This window comes from Malaclemys terrapin, chromosome 6, assembly GCF_027887155.1.
Source record: "Malaclemys terrapin pileata isolate rMalTer1 chromosome 6, rMalTer1.hap1, whole genome shotgun sequence".
NCBI classification, from domain to species: domain Eukaryota; kingdom Metazoa; phylum Chordata; order Testudines; family Emydidae; genus Malaclemys; species Malaclemys terrapin.
Genome location: NC_071510.1, coordinates 27,927,117 through 27,947,863, shown reverse-complemented (window position 1 = coordinate 27,947,863; position 20,747 = coordinate 27,927,117). Strand labels below are relative to the sequence as shown.

The following is a 20,747-nucleotide window of genomic DNA, read 5'->3' as shown; positions in this document are numbered from 1 at the left end:
GTGGGGGGGAGAAGGCTATTACAGCTTTAAAGCAGACCCGCAGTAATGGCTGGTTGTGTAGGAGTCCAAGCGCTTAAAGAGGTGTTCAAGGACATTAGTGCATTTGTGCCAAGGGGAATGTCTTTTATGGTAAATTAACTCCAGTTAAATTGAATATTTATTCAAAGGGAAACTCCAGTATTTAAAGCTGGCGTTATCAGCTTTTTGCAGTGTCTGGCACAAGATGATAGGATTTGGTGTATTCTGTGCAAGATACGAAATGAAGTGTGTTCACTAGGGTTAACCCCGAGTTTGCCTCATCGCTTCTGGCGTGAGTGCGCGCTCTGAACTTGCTTGTCACTTTTATATACGACTCTTACAAGGAACAGTGGGCTGTAGTCCACGAAAGCTTATGCTCTAATAAATTTGTTAGTCTCTAAGGTGCCACAAGTACTCCTGTTCTTCTTCTTACAAGGAAGAAGACGTGACTTGTTCAAACACCGATGCTTTGAGCAAAGCCTGAAAGTGCAGCTAGCCACCAGAATGGATGTAGATAGGTTTCTTTTAAGGGTTAATGTGTTGGGCTCTCGCTGTTTCCTTTGACATTACCTGTCTTGTACGAACCCCCCTCCCTTTCCCCCTTCCTTTGGCTTGTAAATTTATGGGAATTGCAGCTGGTAGACTTGGCAAGCTCTCCTCATTAAGAGCCCTCTTTGAAAATGGGCTGTGTTTGAGCATTTCCCTAATGAGGACAGGACGGGGTTAAAAAGTGACCATTTCATGGTTGACTTGAACCTGCCTACTTTTCTTGATGTGTCGTTGTGAATAACTGACGTGAATAACTCCCACTTTGGGAAAGGAAAAGTCACTGGTCCCTTCAGGACAATTTAGACTAGAGAGGCTCTCAATACCGAAACACAGGGAAGGTTTAAACTTCAGGCTGCTGCAGGAGCTGGCACTGATCAGGCGCTTCGTCAGCTTCTCGTTCCCCTTTGTGTCACCACCACCACCAGCAGCAGCGCGCCTGGGGTGGGTGCCCCCTCCCCCCGAGATCTGCACTGCATCACACCGCCCTCCCTACAGGAGGAGAAATAAGTTTCATTCACTACATTCCTGGAGCAAGAAACTCGTCCTCGGGCTTCAGCTTCCTAGTAAAGCTGGTTTGGAAGATTGAAACCAGACTTTGCTACCGCGGGCCCCATCCTCCAGATTTGTTTGATGCCCTTCGAGTTGCTGCTTGCACCCCACTGGGCACGCCAGGGGAGAAAGCCGCCCCCCCCGGAAAGCTGGCCTGACCTCCCCCTATCGCATAGCCTCTACGGAAAGGAGCCTGCCCCGCAGACTACCCCGGTCCCTGAGGGCGTGTGCTGCTCAGGCTGCGACGGCAAGGCGGAGGGATGGGGGCCATGTGTAAGGGGCTCCCTGGCAGGGAGACAAAAAGCAGCCCAGAGTAGGAGGCCCCATTGCACTGTCAGCGAAAGCCCATTAGCCCCTCGCGTTTTAGGTGCACAGGGCAATAACAGTGAAAAACGCAACCCGAGAGACAAGGCTGCATGCTGGGCATGCAAAGAACAAGGAGCCCCGGCTTCCACCACCGCTCTGGGTTGGCTTGAATGAGTGGCGATGTGGCGAAGTTTCACGCTTTTAGCTTCCCGCCCAGGCCCCCGCCTCTCCTCGCGGGGTGCGCGCAGCGGCTCCTCCTGGGCTGGTGGGCAGAGGCCAGAGTAGAGAGCCAGGTTGTTGCAGCCCCAGCCCCTTTCTGTCTCCCTGTGAGGGAATTTTCCACTGGGCACTTCCCAGGACAAGCAGAGGGAAGTGGGTTTATTACTGGCAGTGCTCTGAAATAGCTGCTGCAATAATCTTTGTACCAACTCCCCCTCTTCCCCCCCAAAAGCCTTCTTTCACCCGAAGGGAGGGGAAAATTAGGCATGTTTGTAAAACGTGCTGGATTCTTCTACAGTGGTAGATGATTGATGAAGAGGAGGAGGAGGAGGGGGGTGGTGAAGATCTGGTGGAAAAAAGGAATGTGTTTGCAGGAGGAGGAGTGTAAGCGATGATTGTGTAATTAAATAATTAAAAACAATCCTCAAGTCTCATTTGGGGAAGCGAACTGGAAGGGGGTCCCCAGGGTGTAACCGGTGGATTTTCCAACTTCCAAGTTTTGCAGCAAGCGAGAGAGGGAGCAAATGGGGAGGGAGAGAGGGAGAGATTTATCGTTTTGAATTTTCAAGAGATCATTTTTATTATAGTGGGCGTTTGGAAAGCAGCCTCTTAACATTGCCCACATTAGAGAGAGAGAGGGAGGGAGTGGATAGGCAGAGAGAGGCACAGGCTGCTGCGAGAGAAGCCCGGAGATTGCGCGCTGCGAAGCATTTCCCAGCCTTGGGGGACTCACACTCTCACTCACTCTCTCACATACGCACATGGTCTCTTCCTTGCAAAGTTTCGCCTGCGATTACTCCGGGACTTTCCTGCTCCGCTCCGGGCTGTAACCTTGAACTTTGGTAGCGTGGTGACAGTGCAACCACCGCCGCCGCCACCAACATCTTAAAAAAGCAAACAACAAAAACCCTCCCGTCCACCTCCCCCACCCCCGAAAAAACCCTTCATCCGAAAACCAGCAGCAGCAGAAGCAGCAAAAGCGAGACTCCTGAGCCGCCGACAACAAGAGGGTTAAAAGTGTAGATTGGATTTCACCCCGGGAAATCTAGCACACGGAGTGAACTTGAATCTTTGGCTATTTAAGGAGGACTGGGGTTTGCTGTGAAGTTGTGGTGATCCAGGGCAGAATCCCGTCCTGATTGATTTCATCTTCCTTGAGTTCTCAGATGTCTAAAATGAATAGATGAAATTATTCCCTTTTGAGGCTTTTCTTAGGGGCTCTCCGGGAAGTGTGTTCTCAAAGCGAAGTCATGATGTATTCTCCCATCTGTCTCACTCAGGTACAGATGCATTTTGATTTTATATTTTATATATTTTTATTATATATATATATATATATATATATATATATATATATAAAGCCACATATAATATGGTTCTCAATGAGTCATGCTAATAGTAGTAACGGCTTAAAGCATAATTATAGCTGCTTGTCAGGGTCCAAACTCCTGTTGCAAAATAGAACAGCAGAGAACAAACTGTACAAGGCCATTGTTTTGGGGGAGATTCGTTGAAAGTTCCATCCCTAGATAAATACTGCTAAATTGTTGCATAAAAAGCCAAAGGTAAAAAACAATATAAATGAATATAATTAAAAAGCGGGTTTGAAAAGTTCTGATTAGACTGGAGAATATTGATCTGCTGTCTTTTCTGCTCTCCTGTTTACTCACTCAATGTCTAATACAAGGGTTTAAGAAGAAAAGTGTTATTTTTAATTGAACATTGACTGATGTAAAAGTAATACTGTTCCACGCTGAATTAATAATCTATAGTCTGCCAGCAGTATGAGGTTGATTAGAGTGAGAATGACCAAACTACAGGATTTTTTTTTTATTTGACTGTCTAGGGACATAACATTTTTCTTGTTTAATTTTGGTGTTTTATAATTTTATAAATTAGCATGCAACTTCAAAAGCAAAAATTATCTTTTATATAAATTGCACTTATAGTTATTGTCATGCTTTGGTGGTAACTGACTTTTTGGATCTTATAAGAAAAACAAGCAATAATTGTCTATGCTGCATCCAAGATTATATGTTTTGAGAAATTTTGGACAAACTGTGCAATATTGTTTCAAGTAGGGGAGATACAGAGAGTAGATTCTGGAAAATCCAGGGTTTTATAAAGATATTTAAAACATGGTGAAGGAAACAGAATACGGATCTACAGTTCTTGTGAAACTATTATTTTAAACAGTAGAAAGTAACACATCAGAAGTTACCGCAGAGTATATTTATTATCACTTTAACAAGGAATACATGTATTGGTGCTAGAACATATTCCAAAGAGTAAACTAACTCTAAAGCTATGGGATAGTTTTCAGCAGTTTTTAGTAAAAGTCTGCCTTAGGAGGATGTGATGTAAACTGATTAACTGATAGCTGCTTGTGTCCACATTGGTGCAACAAATAACTAAAGAAAAGTGAGAATGTAAATCTAGTGTTATATTATTGTAAATCTAATATTAATGCAGTTATACTTGTACAGAGGACAAATAATTATGATTTCAATTATTTGACAATTAAAAACATTGTGATTTAAAAGGACTGAAGCATTCAGAAATTGTGAATGAAGATGAAAACAAAGATAAGGCTTATTCATTGATTGGATACAGTCCTGTAGCTTTTTGGCTGACACATTTTTTATTGTTTATATTTTGTTTGGCATCTATGTGTGATTGACTTAGATATGGATATTTTGAGCAAGTAAATGTCAACTAAACTGGACAAGAGTATTAAATTTTCTTGTAGTTTAAAAATAAATAATTATATTATAACATATAGATTGCACTGTGAATTGAAGATATGCATATATGTTTGCAGGTACGCACCTAGGAATTACTTCTGGTATAATCCATGTTTAGTAGATTTTTCCCCCCTTCATCAGCTGTCCTCTCTTAAAAAAAAATATTGACAAGTTAATGGGTCTTCTGTACATGAGTGTACATCTAAGACTAATACAAATGAAATAAAATAGTTTTTACATTATATTAAAGTAATAGGGCAAATTCTCATTCCCACCTGTAATATAGCGGATAAGGTCTTTTGCTATTTCCAGGTCTTATGACATTTTTTTTATATGTTTGGTTTACATCTTTTTTTCAAATCTATATTAACATGTCACTATGTATATGTTTATAAAACTTAATTTATGGGATTTATGCAAGCATAAATAAAAGAGCATTATCTTGCACTGATGTATTAAGAACTTGTGTATATATATATAAATATAGCCCTTTCCAATCATGCTGTATCATATGACTATTTAAATAGGCAAATTTAGTAATATACATTGGGAATACAACTGTAGCAGTTCTGATTTTCTTTATTTGTAAAAATTTCTATCCTCTGTTTGAACTGATTGAAATTTATTTACTAATTCCCCTCCTCTTGTCTCCAATTTGAAGGTTAGGTTTACTTGCTTTGTTTTCTCTTTATTTTTTTTAAAAGTAGAATATCACTGAATCTGATATGAAGTTGTGATTAGCAGTTTGGAAAAACCTGGATAAAATTATTTTAATTTCTATTGTAGTCGCTATTTGTATGATGGTCTGGACATATTTTGAGTCTAGTGCTGTGTGCTCATCACAAAATATTCTGTTAAAACTTGTAAGCACAGATCAAAATAGCGCTTTACAAAAGTTGTAGTTCAGTTTGTGAGGATATCGCATTGTAGCCTCTTTTTAGAGTAGATCTGTAGGTTTGTTAAGCCAATACTTGGCAATTGGGAACGTTTCCCATCGCCAGTTCAAATACCTGTACGTTAGTATACAGACATCACATACAATGTATTTCCCCCACTCTCTCCTCCTGTGTTGGAATGAATATAAACTCCAATTTATCTCTCTTGACTGAGACATGATAGGATGCAGTTACCGCATGCCTTTAAATGCTCAGGCTCTTGTGATATATTTAACACGGTTTATTTTTATATTGCTATAAAATATTGTTTAGTTATAGGGAAAAATAATAAAAATCCATACAATGAAATTGTGAATACAAGATTTTCTATGGGTAATTGCTAGACTTTTGCCTCATTTTCTGTATCATAGTTCTCTAATTTGAATGTAGATGGATTGATATGAAGTTTAGGAAGAGGTAAGGTGAGGGGGAAGGAGAAGGGAAATACATTTCTCTTGTAAACTACTCTGAAAAAGGAAGCTTGGCCTATCTGTCAGCATTATATTGTGATTACAGTGTAGGTATTTGTTCATTTATTTGCAAGCTATATACATATTTCAGAATAACCTCCACATTAGTTTAAATTGTTGATGCATATTGGTTCACCTGAACCATTTGTTACGACACTTGAAAATCTTACCTTCATAAATCACTTTATTGCAAGAGCAGTTATGATTCACATGGGTAAGTGCCACATAAAAATCATTTTTTTCAATATTGCCTCTACCAATGTTAGGGAAAAAAATCAAATTTAGTAGATGGCTTTTTAGGAGGTTGAGCAGAGAATGTGTATGATTAATAGCAAATCTCCATTTAGGATCATTTTTATGGGGCACTTCTTGTCAAGTAATGTTTCATTTGAAAGGAATCCAGATGCACAATGAATCTCTCAAAGATATTTGATAATACTGCTTTACAGCAGGACATAACTTGCTGCTTTTCTACTTTGTATTTTTCTTGAACATATATTTTATAGTTACAGTATTTGATGATATTGTAAAACAAAACCATAGTCATAATAAAAAAAATAAAGTTTCTCTTTGTGTAGAGAAAAATTAAACTATTAGAGTGTCAGACCTGAAATTTAAGTATAAAATGACTTCTGGTTTTGGATACTATTGGATATTATTGTTAATATTCAATATAGTACCTAAAAGTAAAGTCAAACCAAAAAAGTTCATGATGTCCTTATTAACCACCCTCCCCCCGAACTGCTTGATATACAATATTTTATGTATTTTAAACTATAAGCACTGCAGCCTACTTTAAATGTAGAGGAAATTACAGTATTTGGGACAAAAGGACTCCCCCCACTCTAATCCCCTCCCCCCAGAAGTTACAGGTTTCAAAATCTGTAATAAAATGAATTAGAAATGTTATATGTTAAACCTTTTTGCGACATATGTTAAAATCAAAATGTTATTAAATGACTTTCTTTAAGATAACTTTCTGAGGAGAAAAAATAAACTTTCTGTAGTAGTTCTAATGAGAGGAAAAAGCATGGCATCAGAAAGTGTATGGCGATAGGGAAGTCTTATCGTGGGCTGTGGTTGCTCAGTGCAGTACTGCCTTCCCACACAAAGAACAGATTGTGGTTTAACTCTTTGCCTGGCCTAGGTTTGTGTGCCAGTATAGTATCAGAAATGTTCAAATCTCTGCTGGAAACTACTGAACAGTTTAATCATTGCCTTTATGTTTCACACTGTAATAAAACTATTTGCATCCTTTACTGTTCAATTTTGGTTCAGATTTTTTTTTCTTGTGAAGGTAATGTTTGGCCATATGTGCAACTGTGCTCACAACTTTTTGGGGGGGGCGGGGGGAGGGGAGGAAATTAGGGGTGAAAAATCAAATTTTACATGATTTTAACATTCAGAATACTCTGAATTTGATTTTAAATTTGAAGTTTTTAATACCAAAATCTTAGTCTGAAGTCCAATAGGTCGCCAAGAAAATATTGTGAACTCTGTATAATTATGAAGCCATTAGTTATACTTTCGTCATTTTTACCTAATAGAGTTAATCATCCCACGGATTAAATACATCATTCCATTTCTATCAGTGTAACTAAAATATTAGTTTATATACTCTATTCTTGTGTATAATCACATAAAGAAAGCTAAGTTGTGGTATGATTGTATTCCATCATTCAATGTGATGCATAACCACTGCATAGTGCTTAAAAACAGAAACACATAAAAAATAGCGAGACACCTCCATAATGTCTTCCTTCAAAACCAAAACATAGTAATGTTTGGTAGTGGGTTTTGGCCATTTTAAATTAGTGGAATAATTACATTCATATTTGTTCACCGAGGTAGACAATACTTTGGGGGAAAGTCCTATTTGGGCATGAACAAGTATCGAGGATGCTACTTAAAACAGGCAAAATGAATGAATGATATACTTGTACAAGTATATCACTAATGTACATTACATTTAGGCTTAACCCCCTTTAATGCATTACACACTGCAACTAGGTAGAAGATATGAACCTGCAGGTAAAACCAAATGCCAGGAAGGATATTTTAAAAATGTAAATAAATTGCGTGGATTTCATAAAAGCGGTGTTTGACCAGTGGTATACTCCTAATGTCACCCTGCCACAGCATGCAGAAACACAAAGAATGCAAAGTTTGTGCCAAGTTGCCATTTTTCATTGTACATCTCAGATTGATTTTTAAGGGGTTTAGAATAATTGCCACACTCATGTGATCAGTTAACAAATTAACTAACTCCGTGGGGCTTCAAATCCGATAGTAGAGCTTCTGGACGAACATTAATGTAATTTTGTTCTCAACTTCATAAACTTCTGTTTTACTAAGTGTGTGTGTGGGGGAGGGGGGATGAGAAGGAGGCATGCAGAGCTCTAAGTACAGAAGCTTCTGTTCAGGATTTTTACATGCTGTGTCTTTTGCCCACCTTCCCTTACCGTATACTGGTTTCTCTAGTTACCACCACTGGAATGGTGCTGTTTCAGTGTTGGAATGTTGGACGATTGATAAGAAAATGGATCAAGTTTAATGGCGCATGCTCTTTGTGCCACCAGCAGTCTCTTGCTGAGAGCATGCTCCAGAAGCGGGAACTGTGTGGCATTACACTGAGCATGTATATGCTTTGTGTTTCTGTGCCACAGAGAAGAGAAATGAACTGTGGCATTCGCTCCTGCGTTTTGAACATTTCTGCTCAGAATTTTTAAAATCGTATTGTGTCCTCTTTGTAAAATGGTACTGCTTGGCATTAGCCGATCAGTCAAATAACATCTTGATAGCATCTCTTTTAAATGATGTAGTCTGTATAGCATTGTGAATTGAAGGGCATACAAAATAAAGCCTTCATGTGTTTGTTTCAGAGGATGAAATGTGGGGAAAATGTGATGCTCAGGATACTTCTGTCTCTTGTCTGACAGTTGTAGTAATTACATAAATGAGTGTTGTGCAGAAATTGTTGTAAATGTTAAGTCTATATTTTCTTCATCTTGGTTTTCACTTCAAAATGTTCAGAAACTTATCTCTCTATTGCCTTTATTATGAGAACAAACTGACTTTGAGTTTTCTTCTTTCTCCCCTGCACCTTTTCTTTCAACAGGATGAATTTCACCCGTTCATTGAGGCACTTCTACCACATGTCCGTGCAATCGCCTATACTTGGTTCAACCTTCAGGCTCGAAAACGCAAGTACTTTAAAAAACATGAGAAGCGAATGTCAAAGGATGAGGAAAGAGCAGTCAAGGATGAGCTACTTAGTGAAAAGCCTGAAATTAAACAGAAGTGGGCATCCAGGCTCCTCGCCAAACTGCGCAAAGATATCCGCCAAGAGTACCGGGAGGATTTTGTGCTCACTGTTACTGGGAAGAAGCACCCATGCTGTGTATTGTCCAATCCTGACCAGAAGGGTAAGATTAGGAGAATCGATTGCCTGCGACAGGCTGACAAAGTCTGGCGTCTGGATCTAGTCATGGTGATCCTGTTCAAAGGCATCCCCTTGGAAAGTACGGATGGAGAGCGACTCATGAAATCCCCACATTGCACAAATCCAGCACTTTGCGTCCAGCCACATCACATAACAGTATCAGTCAAGGAGCTTGATTTGTTTTTGGCATACTACGTGCAGGAGCAAGGTAGGAAGCAGATTGTTGTGTTTCTATGTTAGTATGTCAAACACTGGTTCCAAGCAGCTTTTTTTCTTTTAAGGGAAGACTTCCAATGATACATTTATCTGTGGTGTATATACAAAACTTGGGTATGTACACATTTGTAAGTCAGCATGTATACGTATACACAGATACACGTTCATTCCAACAAACGTGTACTTGACACATGCATATGACATATGTGTTTGTTTTTTCTTGCAAAAGGAACAAGGAATATTTGAGTTCCTTTGAAGTTCATTTTTGTCAAAAACTGGCAATATGTTGGATATTTTTTGCAGTTAGTACTCAGAAATATTAATATTTTATAGGTCTGTTTTCAGCATCATTATTGACATATGCATATGTGTGTACTTGCACAGAAACATACATACAAAATATAAATATTTACATTTTCTTTTAATTACTTCTGTTCAATGACTTGTGCTTATATTGATCAATCTGTTATTGCTCTGAAGAGCAACTATAAACTTTCTCAACTGTTGCAAAATCAAACATAAAATAGGATTTAGCAAAGAAACATTGACATAGCCCCAGTACATATTGTTGTTATATAGTCAGAATTATAGCATGCAATGTTTGCATTTTATCATATTTCAATAACCACTCTTTGATTGTATGAACCACTTCAAATTACCAATATTAATTTTACTTTTCAAAGATACATGATGCAGATTTGCCCAATTTTTCCCCTCAATATAATATTTTCATAGTACACTGATGCATATAATTTTACTTAAGAATTGTTTAAATATGGAAAATACTAGGTACACTTAAAAAAAAAAGAGGCAGTTAAACTTAGAGATATAGGACTAAAAGGAAACCAGCTGTTCATAATGCTCTACAGATGATTCCAAAAAAGTATTTTGCTTGTCAAACTTTATGTATATAATTCATTGATAATAGTATTCATTTGCAGGTCATCTGAATCATAAATGGATCCAAGTAGATATATGTTTTAATATTTCTGAAACCCATGAAATGCATGCTCTTTCTTATAGGTCTTTTTTTTTAATTCTCTTGTAATTATACCATCCTCTAGAAGTCTTTATATTACTGATTATCCACATTAATAAAGCATTTCTTTTTTAGCTGTAAATCCAAACTGGGTAAAGTTTGAACTGCCACAGATGGTGGGCCATTTCATAACTTGGCCTGGTGGTGGGCAGAAATGGCCTGCAGAAAGGCAGATGGCAGACAGTTACCTGATGCGTTGTATATAACTAGGGAATTTAACTGAGAAATTAACTGAATGGCTTTTATTAGTAACAAAAAAAAGTAAAATGGCACCTACCTTCATTTGGCTATAGATTTTATTTATTGTATTAATTCTGTAGAAGAACACATACAACAGTAAAGTTTTTAACGAACCTCCATTCTTGAATTCATATTTAATTCCCCAAATTGTGTGTTATGATCATATAATTTAAGTAAAGCAAATTAAATACAGTGAGTTTTGCTGGATTATTCATAATGAAAAAATATAATTCGGTAGTTGGTTCTGCTTGTTTTTATTAGCTTTTTTTCTCTCTCCGGAGTATACAGTGTATATACAACATTTGGTTGTTTTGCAGTGATTTGATGTGGCTGCAAAATCTGGCAAAACTGATCCAGGAAAACAAAAAGAAAAGTGTTTACTGTCTGTGATAGCTTCAAACAAAACATCTTAATTATATGTTATAACTCTAAATTTCTTTAGTGCAAAAAGTTCAGGAAGTGACATTATGGAAATACATATAGTAAGACATAGTCTTAATACTAACACATTTTACCTGTCTGTAAAATATATCTTTCTGAAAGTCAAGACTACAAGAGGAAACAAAATGGTTCAAGCAACTCTGGAACCAAGGAAACGTAGGGTCGGTATAATCTCTTAAACTTTGTCAATTTTTAAGTTGGTGGCAAGCTTTAACTTGAAATGGGGAATCAGGATGGATGAGGGGCATTACTGGATTATTGGTCTGAATGAATTGACAAAATACGTTATTTTAAGAAGTGTCAAAATAGACGTGAATAAGATAACCGTACGCTAACATTATGACACCATTCATATTTCCAAAGATACAAGGAGCTACTAAGAAAATATACTGGAAGATAAAGTTGATTAACTTATTTGTATCAAGTCACCATTGGTAGACCCTTTGTTTATTGTAAACTGTGCATCTAATTTGTATCTCACTGCGTTGCAGTAAATCTCTTGTTAACATGTGGTGGCTCTCTACTTTTGAAGAAGTCATGTTAAGTTAACTTTGTATTTTTTTCTTTTGTCAAGCTTTTAATCTTTCTCCTCTTTATCGAGAGCAGTTCAGTTATGACGAATTGCAGTGTAATTGATTAAGGATGTCAGGTTTTGTAAAAGATACAGCAGTTTTATTGACTTCATGCTTATCTAGCACATGACTTTTTATTTCTTTTTTGGTATATGAAAACCTACTTAATGATGTCATATACATTAAGTATAGAAATAAAAACAATTCCTGAAAGAAATATGAAAAAATAATAAGTAAGTGAAACAAAATAGAGGGTTTTTTTAAAAAAAAATGACTAGGAGAAAACGTGAGGAAGAATAGTTAGAGTGCCAATGATGGTTGCCAGTGGCACCAGGATTGGCATCAGACCTTCTTTGTTTAGCCTAGGATGCCTGTGATTTGTTGGTTGGCATCCGCATTGCAGTGTGGAGTAATGTTACAATATATTGACAATTTCCAGATCTAGAAATGTCAATATCCTTTTGGTTCTTTATAAAAGGGGTTTCTACTTCTTGTATTCAATGTTTCTTTTGAAGGAAGAAATAAAGACCCAGCCTATCAAGTTTTGTCGTTGACCAACTTTATCTGGTTCTCCTTTTTGCTCCTCTTTCAACATTCAGCTGTTTTCTCCCCCCCGTCTCTTATTAGCATCCTCTTCTGTTGCAGAACGTAAAAAAAATTAGAAGGGGTTGGACACGGGTTTCAATATTGCTGCTTTTAGTGGTTTTGGGGAAAAAACTAAAGTTTACATTATGCTCTATACCTAGGTCATTAGAATGGTTAGCATAAAAAATTATTTTAAAAAACATATTTCTCTGGTGTTCTGCCTGTTTGATATATCTGTCTATTTTTTCTGATTTAAAAAAAATAAATTAGTAAATGCCACGATTACCATTTCTGTTGACAAAACTAGATATTTTTTTGTTATCCGATAGAAAGCATGTATCGTTTGGTATGAACTACATCTCAGTCCATAAAATCATTTGGTGGTATTTGATTCAATCAGTGCAGCGCTTATGCTGTGTTTCGTTGCTACAAGAACCGCCATTTTGTTTGTCAAGTGCCAGGAGGAGGAGGGGGAAGGCAGACAATGTGCTTGATGCCAATAATGGTTGCCAGTGGCACCGAGGTTGGCATCAGACCCTCTTTGTCTAGTTGCTGAATGCCTTTGATTCGTTGGTTGGCATCCGCATTGCAGTGGGCACATTGGAAAGTTTTTGACAATCACTGAATGAAAGCTGCTGTACTTGTTTGCTGCAGTAGAACCTCAGATAATATAAATCCTTTCCTCTTATAGATATTTTACTTAATCCTAAAACAGATGATTTTAAAATTTGCATTGCTGTGTTTCTAAATCATAAAATATCTACAGTGATGTTTCTCATCTGTAGAATTCTTAATCCTCATGTTGTTTTTGTTAATGTTTTTTAACATAAATAAAATACAACCTTTATATTAGGTATTCCATTGCATACTGAATGAAGCACAGTGCACCTTGAGAAATGTTTTCGAAGTCTAAAAGACTAAAATAATAGTAGATGCACTAAGCATTTTGAAGTCTTTTTTATGTGCCTGTTCCTATCACAGTGTATTTCTCACAAAAGTTAGATTACCTTATGCTTACACTCTTCCCTTTCTCGTGGTGTAAGAGTGATATAATTGGAGAGCTTTAACCCCAGGTATTAATCTAAATCAGGAGTTCAGGGAAGGTGCTTTAAACTTAATAATTAAGTATCAGTGCAGCAAAAGATACAGTTCCTCTGAGTCTGATATAGTTCAGACACTCCTAAATTTTTAAGTTCTTAAAACATCAAGATGTTAGAGTTCCAGCTGCACTAATTCTGTTACCAGGAAATCAACAAAAAGGCTAAATGATTTCTGTTGAAGTTTCCTAGATAGTTAGCATTAATACTGCTTTCTGGTTAACCACCATTATCTCTTTAATTAATAAGAAGGATTAGCAGTTCTACCCAAAGGGCTGCACAGAAGGAAGTCTGGCCTACGTGAATCCCTGAATCGCCAGACTGTGTCCTGTCTGTTTGGGGGAAAGGAGGGGGTGGGGGGGAAGGGAGAGAAAGGGGGAAGGGAGGGTGTAGATTGAGCTTTCTCAAGAGTGGGTAGGGGAGAGCTGTATGTGTGGAAAAATGCATCTATTGCACCACTAGGAAGTTTACAGATCTCAAGAGATTGCAACTGTTGTGTGCTGGCACTTTGTACAAACCACATGACTTCAATAGTCTGCAGTTTAAACTAACTCAGGCTTACTGATTTTTGGACTGTACTTCGTCCTGTTATTAAGTACATTTTCAGATAATCTGAACAGGAACACAGAAGTCCATGTGTCTTATCTGCATTGATTTGAAACAGTATTTAGCCTTTTTAACATTGACAATTGTGGTTAATTTTTTTTGAATGGTCACATCACTCTTTTCATGTGGAATATCATAGTAATCCATATGCATTGTTTTCCTATGAAAAGTGTAACTTCATTTAATAAGACATTTTAATAATTTTTTTTTTAAAATATGGCACTTCTGAGTTATAAGAGTTAACTAGTGAAATACTAGTGGTGTAATAGTTCAATCTCTTTATTAAGTTTTATTTTTTAGGTAACTGACATCTTTGAACTAATGTACTTTGTTAATAAAAATATTAATATTACTAAAACTTTAGATCATAGTTAGGAATATCAAAGTGGTAATTTTAAAGTATTTAAAAAGTACATGAAATTATTTACGATGATTAGTTCAGTTTAGGAATAAAGTTTGAAGATATTTTATTCAGTTGAAAACTATATGCAACAATATATTGCTGCATAATCTGTTTTATGTGTGATTCATTTAATGCTGGTGATATGCAGGTGCTCAAAGTGCTACATCATCCTCATATACTTAGAACCAGAGTTTGCGCTTTTTGTGCACTTCGATGCCTATGTGTTCAATGAATGCAAAAATGGGCCCAGAAGGATCAGTTCATTGAATTACTACTTGTCCCAACTCCCATTTCCTCGCAGGATTGGACCATTATTGAAAATTTAATATGGGAACATAAAATTAAGTATTATAACCATTTTGCAGAAGGGTACACCAAGGCACAGTGGTTAAGTCACTTACTAAGTTCATACAGTAAATCAGTGGTTGAACTGGGAACAGCACCAAATAGTTCCAACTAACATCTTCCTAACCACTAGATTATATGGGTTAGTCCTTGTCATGGCATGGAACTTCAGTCATGACATACAGCTTCACAAGGCAGTTCCAGGATTAACTGTCAGAGCCCAGGTGCCAATATGGAAACTTGGCATCTAGGTACTGATATGGCAAACTGAACCCTTGTGTTAGTAACAATCTCATTTTTGGAACAAAGCCAATATGGAGCAGAAGAACAAGTTTCATATTTTATCAATTCTGATTTTAAAATTGTGGTTCATCTTTAGCTGGCAGATTGTTATATTATATTAAACATCAGTTTGCTTTGATCAATTCCAGTTTAACTGGAATTATGAAGAAAATATAATATTTAAACTGAAAAAATACTGCATGCTTCTTTTGAAAATACATACGGTACCTCATCTGTGCTGAAAAGAACAGGCATGACATGCATTCATTATTAAATGATCATGGTTAATTAGATGTGAACATGGATGTGGTAATGTTTTCCAAATGGTTCTTGCAAATATTTTTTGCATGAAGATATAGGGAATTAAAATATTTGAAAAGACTGCATGCTATTCTTGATTTTTTTTTGGTCTGTGTTTGTCTACTGACATTTTGGAATGCAGAACTAAAATCCAAAATGGATGGTAATTTTTTTGTTAATTTCCCATCAAAGTGGGACTCTTAGGGGTGGTATATGGTTGGTCAGAGAGAAGGAGGAACTTCTAAATATTTAATGATAATGTTCCTGGCATGTATGAAAGAGATGCATTTCAAGAAGGGTTCTGTTCCTCTTGGTCTCCGTAGTGAGATCATCACAGGATTAAGCAACATAGTTCCTATTTAAGTCAAGGGGAGTTTTGTGGTTAAATCCTGTGGCTCTGTTTGAAAGTTTAGGGCATAATCTTTAATGTCTGATATCATAGTAATTTCCATGGCAACAGGGCATAAAGTCAACACTGGATTATTGCCTTATTGTAGGGTCAAACAAAAAATACTCAGAGTTGTGAACAAAAATGCTTCTTTTTTTAAAAACGTAAATAACTTTATTAATTTGTAATAAATAAAGTTAAAATAAGAGACAAAGACAATTTTTTTTAAACATTTTCATTTTCCTAAATGTTGAAGATGTCTATAGTTACAGTGAAGGCTTAGTTAAAGGTGAATTAAACACTAATACCATCACACTTTATATTTTAAAGTATATTACAACAGAAGTGCTGTCAATTAACACACTTTAAAGGTGCATACATTGTTTGTGCTAAAGGAGGCTGACTGAGCAACCCACCTGTTTTTTCCAGGCTAAGATATCCAACTTTCTTTTCCCCCTGGCCCCTCTCTGTGGTGGAAGAGTAACTTTGGAAATCTCAAGGACTAGTGGTTATGCTATCGGAAGCTCTGGTTATTACAGCAGCATACCACAATGCCAAGCATAACAATTCAGGAGGCTTTCTAAAGACTTATACTCCCTTCTCAGTGGCAAGGTGGTATGTTGCTTTACAGTAATCATTTGGGTTGATGAACTTAAAATACCCTGCCAAGTTTTACTGCTAATTTAACAGAATAGGTTTAATACTTACATTTTGGGAGAGAGAAGAAATCACTTCACTCTGGAGATACTTTTCAGATGCTAAGTGAAGAAAAAGGAAAAAAAAAAAAAGCCTGTCTAATTAGCCAAGGTTTGTTTGACAGTAACAAGATGCCACTCTTTATATGGAGGTTTCATGGTTTTATCTTTTTTAATACCAGTAGAACTTATAGAAACAGTTGCTAATAGACGTAAATAGAGGCAAAGCAATCCTAGATTTTAATTGGAGGTTTAGGTGCTCAAAGGTTAGTAAACGAGAAAAAAGTCCTATAGTATTATCTTGGTCAAAGGGAAAAGAGAGTTGATTTCTGTGCGTGTATATTATATTGTTCTTGAGCAGTGAGCACTAAATAGGGTTGAGTTGCGGTCTTGCAGTATCATCTCTCTTCCTCTCCCCACCTTTTTATTCATAACTTTTTCAAACAGATGAATTTTGGGCTGAAATTTTCCAAGCTTGAACTCAGCACAAAAGTGATTTTTTACTTTTCTTTAAAAGTTTGAGCTGAATGACTGCACCACAAGTAAAGATGGGGCAGAATTTGTGTGGGCTTACCCAAAGAAGGGCAGCTCTGCTTTGTGGGGGGGGGAGGGGGAGAGAAAGAAGATCAGAAACTGCTGCAAAAGGTGCTCGGTGGTCAACTTTGCAGCAATGACTCACCCCCCATCCCCATAGCCCACAGGAATGTGCATAAAGGCACAAAACCTGTGTGGGGCAAGTCTATGTGAAAGCAGAGAGGAAGCCAGCACCCACCCTCCCTCCCCTAGTAGCCAGCAAGTGAAGGCGAATGGCAGGCTGGGTTTGGACCTGGTGTGGACATTACGCTAGTCGTCCCTTTTAAAGGGGGGCTGGGAAGGAATTTTTCCCACACCACCAGAATTGGCTTTGGTGGAGTGTGGTTTTTTCACCTTCCTCACAGTGAGTGTGAGGATGGACCTTTTCTGGTGAATAGAAAAGGTGGTAGGCCATATGTCGCAACTTATTTTGTAATATTGGGTGGATGTTCAGTGCAGTACTCCATAGGGAGGGTAGCCAGTGACCAGATAAATGGCCTGGTAAACTACTTAAAAGGAGGTACTGGATAAAGAAACAGAACGGGGGAGGGGGTTCGGGGACTCCCATGACCGGTATGGTAGGGAGCCAACCCCCTCCGTTCTCATAGTCCACCTTAAGCCTCTTGCGAGGCTGGTGGATGGTAAGGTCCAGGCCAGGGGTCGGCTGCGGGACCTAGATGGAAACAAAGGGGGGCTGGTGGAAGCCCCAGAGAATTTATGTGAATAAGCATGGATTAAACAAACGGGGGCTGGTGAAAGCCCTGGAGAATTGATTTGAATAAGCATGGATTTGCCTGCACTGTATGCTTTATCTGCCGGGTAGTTCCAGACATCTATATAATAAAGTTGCGACCTGATTAAAACCCATAACAAGTCTCCTGTCCTTCTTGCGGTATACCCGGACAATTGTTTTGGCCATTTTTTGAGTTGTGCGTGTTGGGAAAAAGAAAATGATTCAAATGAAGTTTTGCTTTATTGTATTTCAGAAATGGTTAGAGTTAGAAATGTCAAACCTGACTGGATTTTTTTTGTCCATTGAGGTAGGAATAACACTCGAAAATTTGTTTATTAGTTTTTGTGTTAGAAACATTTTTAAATCAGCACTTTTTTACATGAGCATGAGAACATTTTCTCTTAACTTCTCTGTGTTCCATTCCTCCCACCCAAATCACTTAAAATATCAGGTACACACTGAATCACTTTAACTTTAGGCCACCCATAACTACTGAGGGCCTTAGGTAGCATTCCCGTAAGAATGTAGCTAAAGGCAGCTCAACCATTAAAGCTTCCTTTAGTCCTGAGCTGCCTTAAGCGTTTTTATTGTAAAGGTGCCTTTAAAACTAAAGTATAAGGGCGTCTTTGTAGCTCTCAGTGTCCTTCGCTATATAAGGATACCCTTAATGAAGGTACTTGTACAACTCTAAGGGCCTTTTAATTATTTTCACCCTTAAAAACAATGAACAGGGAAATTAAATACAAAAACTAACTGTAATGCAGTACTATCAAGCACACAAGTTAGGAAATTCAAAAAGTTAAGGTTTCTAATACACTGTTAACTCAAACATACCGTACGTTTGTAGCATTTTCCATATTATTTGCTCCACTGTAAGCGTGTAGAATTTTTTAATTTCAATTTCTGAATTTCCTAATTGTGCACATGACTCTTCAACGGTAATGCAGTATTAACAGTTGTTGTACTCTTCATTCTCACATGGGATGAATTTAAATAAATGAGAGAGAAGTATCAGCTTTTTATGCTGAACACAGTATGTGTGGTTTATTTTTTAGTCAGACATTTCTCCGTATGCTCCCAAAACTGCTTCAGTTATAAAATCCGCTTATTGGAACATTAACTATTCTGATTTATTTTTTATTTAAAATAGAACCAACTAAAATATGCATACTATCTAATACAGAAGTTTCAAATTCTGTAATTTAAAAGTTTTATTAATATTCAGAGACAAAATATATTTGAAATTAAAAAGAAATCTTGTTTTTTGCAAACCACATTGGTCAAAAATAACATGATTTTCAGCTTGATTTCTGAGTCAAATTAGGTCATAGCAAGTTGTAAAGAAACTTGTATTCAAATCTATAAATGCATCATATGTAGCTAAGCAACAGTATTTATAGTAGAGCCACTTCTTCGCTTCATGTATGTGTATAACTCTCCACTAATGCCAGTGAGAAAGTTGCAGAGGTATTGAAGGGACAATTATGCTCCAGTGTCTCTGGTTTAAAAGTGTGAAAATGTCTTCTAGTCAGGACAACGTGTATTTTATTATTCTGACATCTGCAGTTTCTGGATGGATTACCTTAAATTTGTTATGCCATGTTAAAAGCCTTGTTTTACGAGGCCAGCCTCAGCTCCTGGCCTTAGTGTCAGGAACCCTGCTACGTGATGCAACATGTCTTGTTAGGTTTAATTGACCAAAGCTGATTTGTTAAAACAAGTCATTTGCGCTGTAACTTATGCCCAGGCCAAGTTGCTACCTGAATCTCTTGACCTTGACTTGTCTGGGTCATGAAGTGGCTTCGAACTGCTTGACCTTTCCATTGTTTAACAGTGCCACTGTTTCCTCTGATTCTTTTGTGGTAACAGCTGACAAGAAGACTTCAGCCCTGACTTTACACCCCAGTGGATTTCAAGGCATCCCTCTGGAGTTGCTGTGTCTTCTGTTTGATATGGTCTGGCTGTAATAGTCGTCTTTTGTCTGCTGACAGTGATGGGGACAAATTGGCAGCCCTCTTCCACCAAGGAGGTGTCAGAAGGATTACTGGTTAGAGGGACACTGCATTCTGTTTTGCTGTGTAAAAAAATTCCATTTCTTTTACCTAGTGTAGAATCATTATCTCTTCCAAGAGAAAATGCCACAATTCTGCATCAGTCAGATGCTCTTAGTTCATTTTTTGAACTTTATATCCACCTTAATGTGTCTATCAAAAACACCCTTTGAATGTAATATGCTGGAAAGGGGGCTTGGCCTTGATAGTACTTTAGGATGAAAATGTCAAACATGGACTTTCATTGTAGTGTGCAGTGTTGTTGTAGCTGTGTTGGTCCCAGGGTATTAGAGAGGCAAGGTGAGTGAGGTAATACATTTTATTGGACCAACTTCTGTTGGTGAGAGAACTCTGTGCAAGCTCAAAAACATGTTTCTCTCACCAACAGAAATTGGTTCAATAAAAGATATTGCGTCACCCACCTTGTCTCTCAAACATGGACTTGTTACTTCATAGGTGCTGGAACTAGGGGTGCTGACGCACCCCCTGGCTTGAAGTGGTTTCCATCATAGACAGGGTTTACAGTTTGGTTCAGTGGCTCTCAGCACCCCCACTGTATATTGTTCCAGCACCCCTGTGTTATTTCCATTTTTTAAAGAATTGCTTAAAGTTAAAGGGACAGTTCATATTAGTGTCACAAATGGCTAAGTAACTGATTTCAGAATTATTGTAAAACTTCCTTTTTAGCTAGCTTGTATCCAGGGTTAGCTATGGTCTCTGTAGAAAAAGACTTTTTGCCTACTATGTTGATGTAATACCTAAATTTATTAAGAGAGAGGAGGGGAGAAGAGAGTGTGTTTTACTTCTCTCTCTAAAATTCTTGCCCTTGATGGTACAGTGCTTGCACTTTTTAAATGTCTGTGAATTACACTTGGTTTGACGAACAATCAATGGTGCAATATCCCAACACTCTTCATAGTATGTATGTCGCTGTTTCTAAGCTCAGATT

General features: G+C 37.5%; 1 protein-coding gene across 8 annotated transcripts in view; it reads left to right on the top strand.

The window, feature by feature from the left end:
* NFIB (nuclear factor I B) overlaps nt 1-20,747 on the top strand; it is a 226,756-nt gene that overhangs the window by 5,047 nt on the left and 200,962 nt on the right. For 2 of the 8 annotated variants that reach the window (XM_054031881.1, XM_054031880.1), the window contains exons 1-2: nt 1,341-2,921; nt 8,909-9,440. In XM_054031881.1, the coding sequence (XP_053887856.1) occupies nt 2,892-2,921; nt 8,909-9,440 (562 nt within the window). In that variant the 5' untranslated portion in view covers nt 1,341-2,891. Of the gene's footprint in view, nt 1-1,330; nt 2,922-8,908; nt 9,441-20,747 lie in introns of those variants that run through there. The other 6 variants (XM_054031878.1, XM_054031874.1, XM_054031877.1 and 3 more) reach the window with 6 other exon arrangements.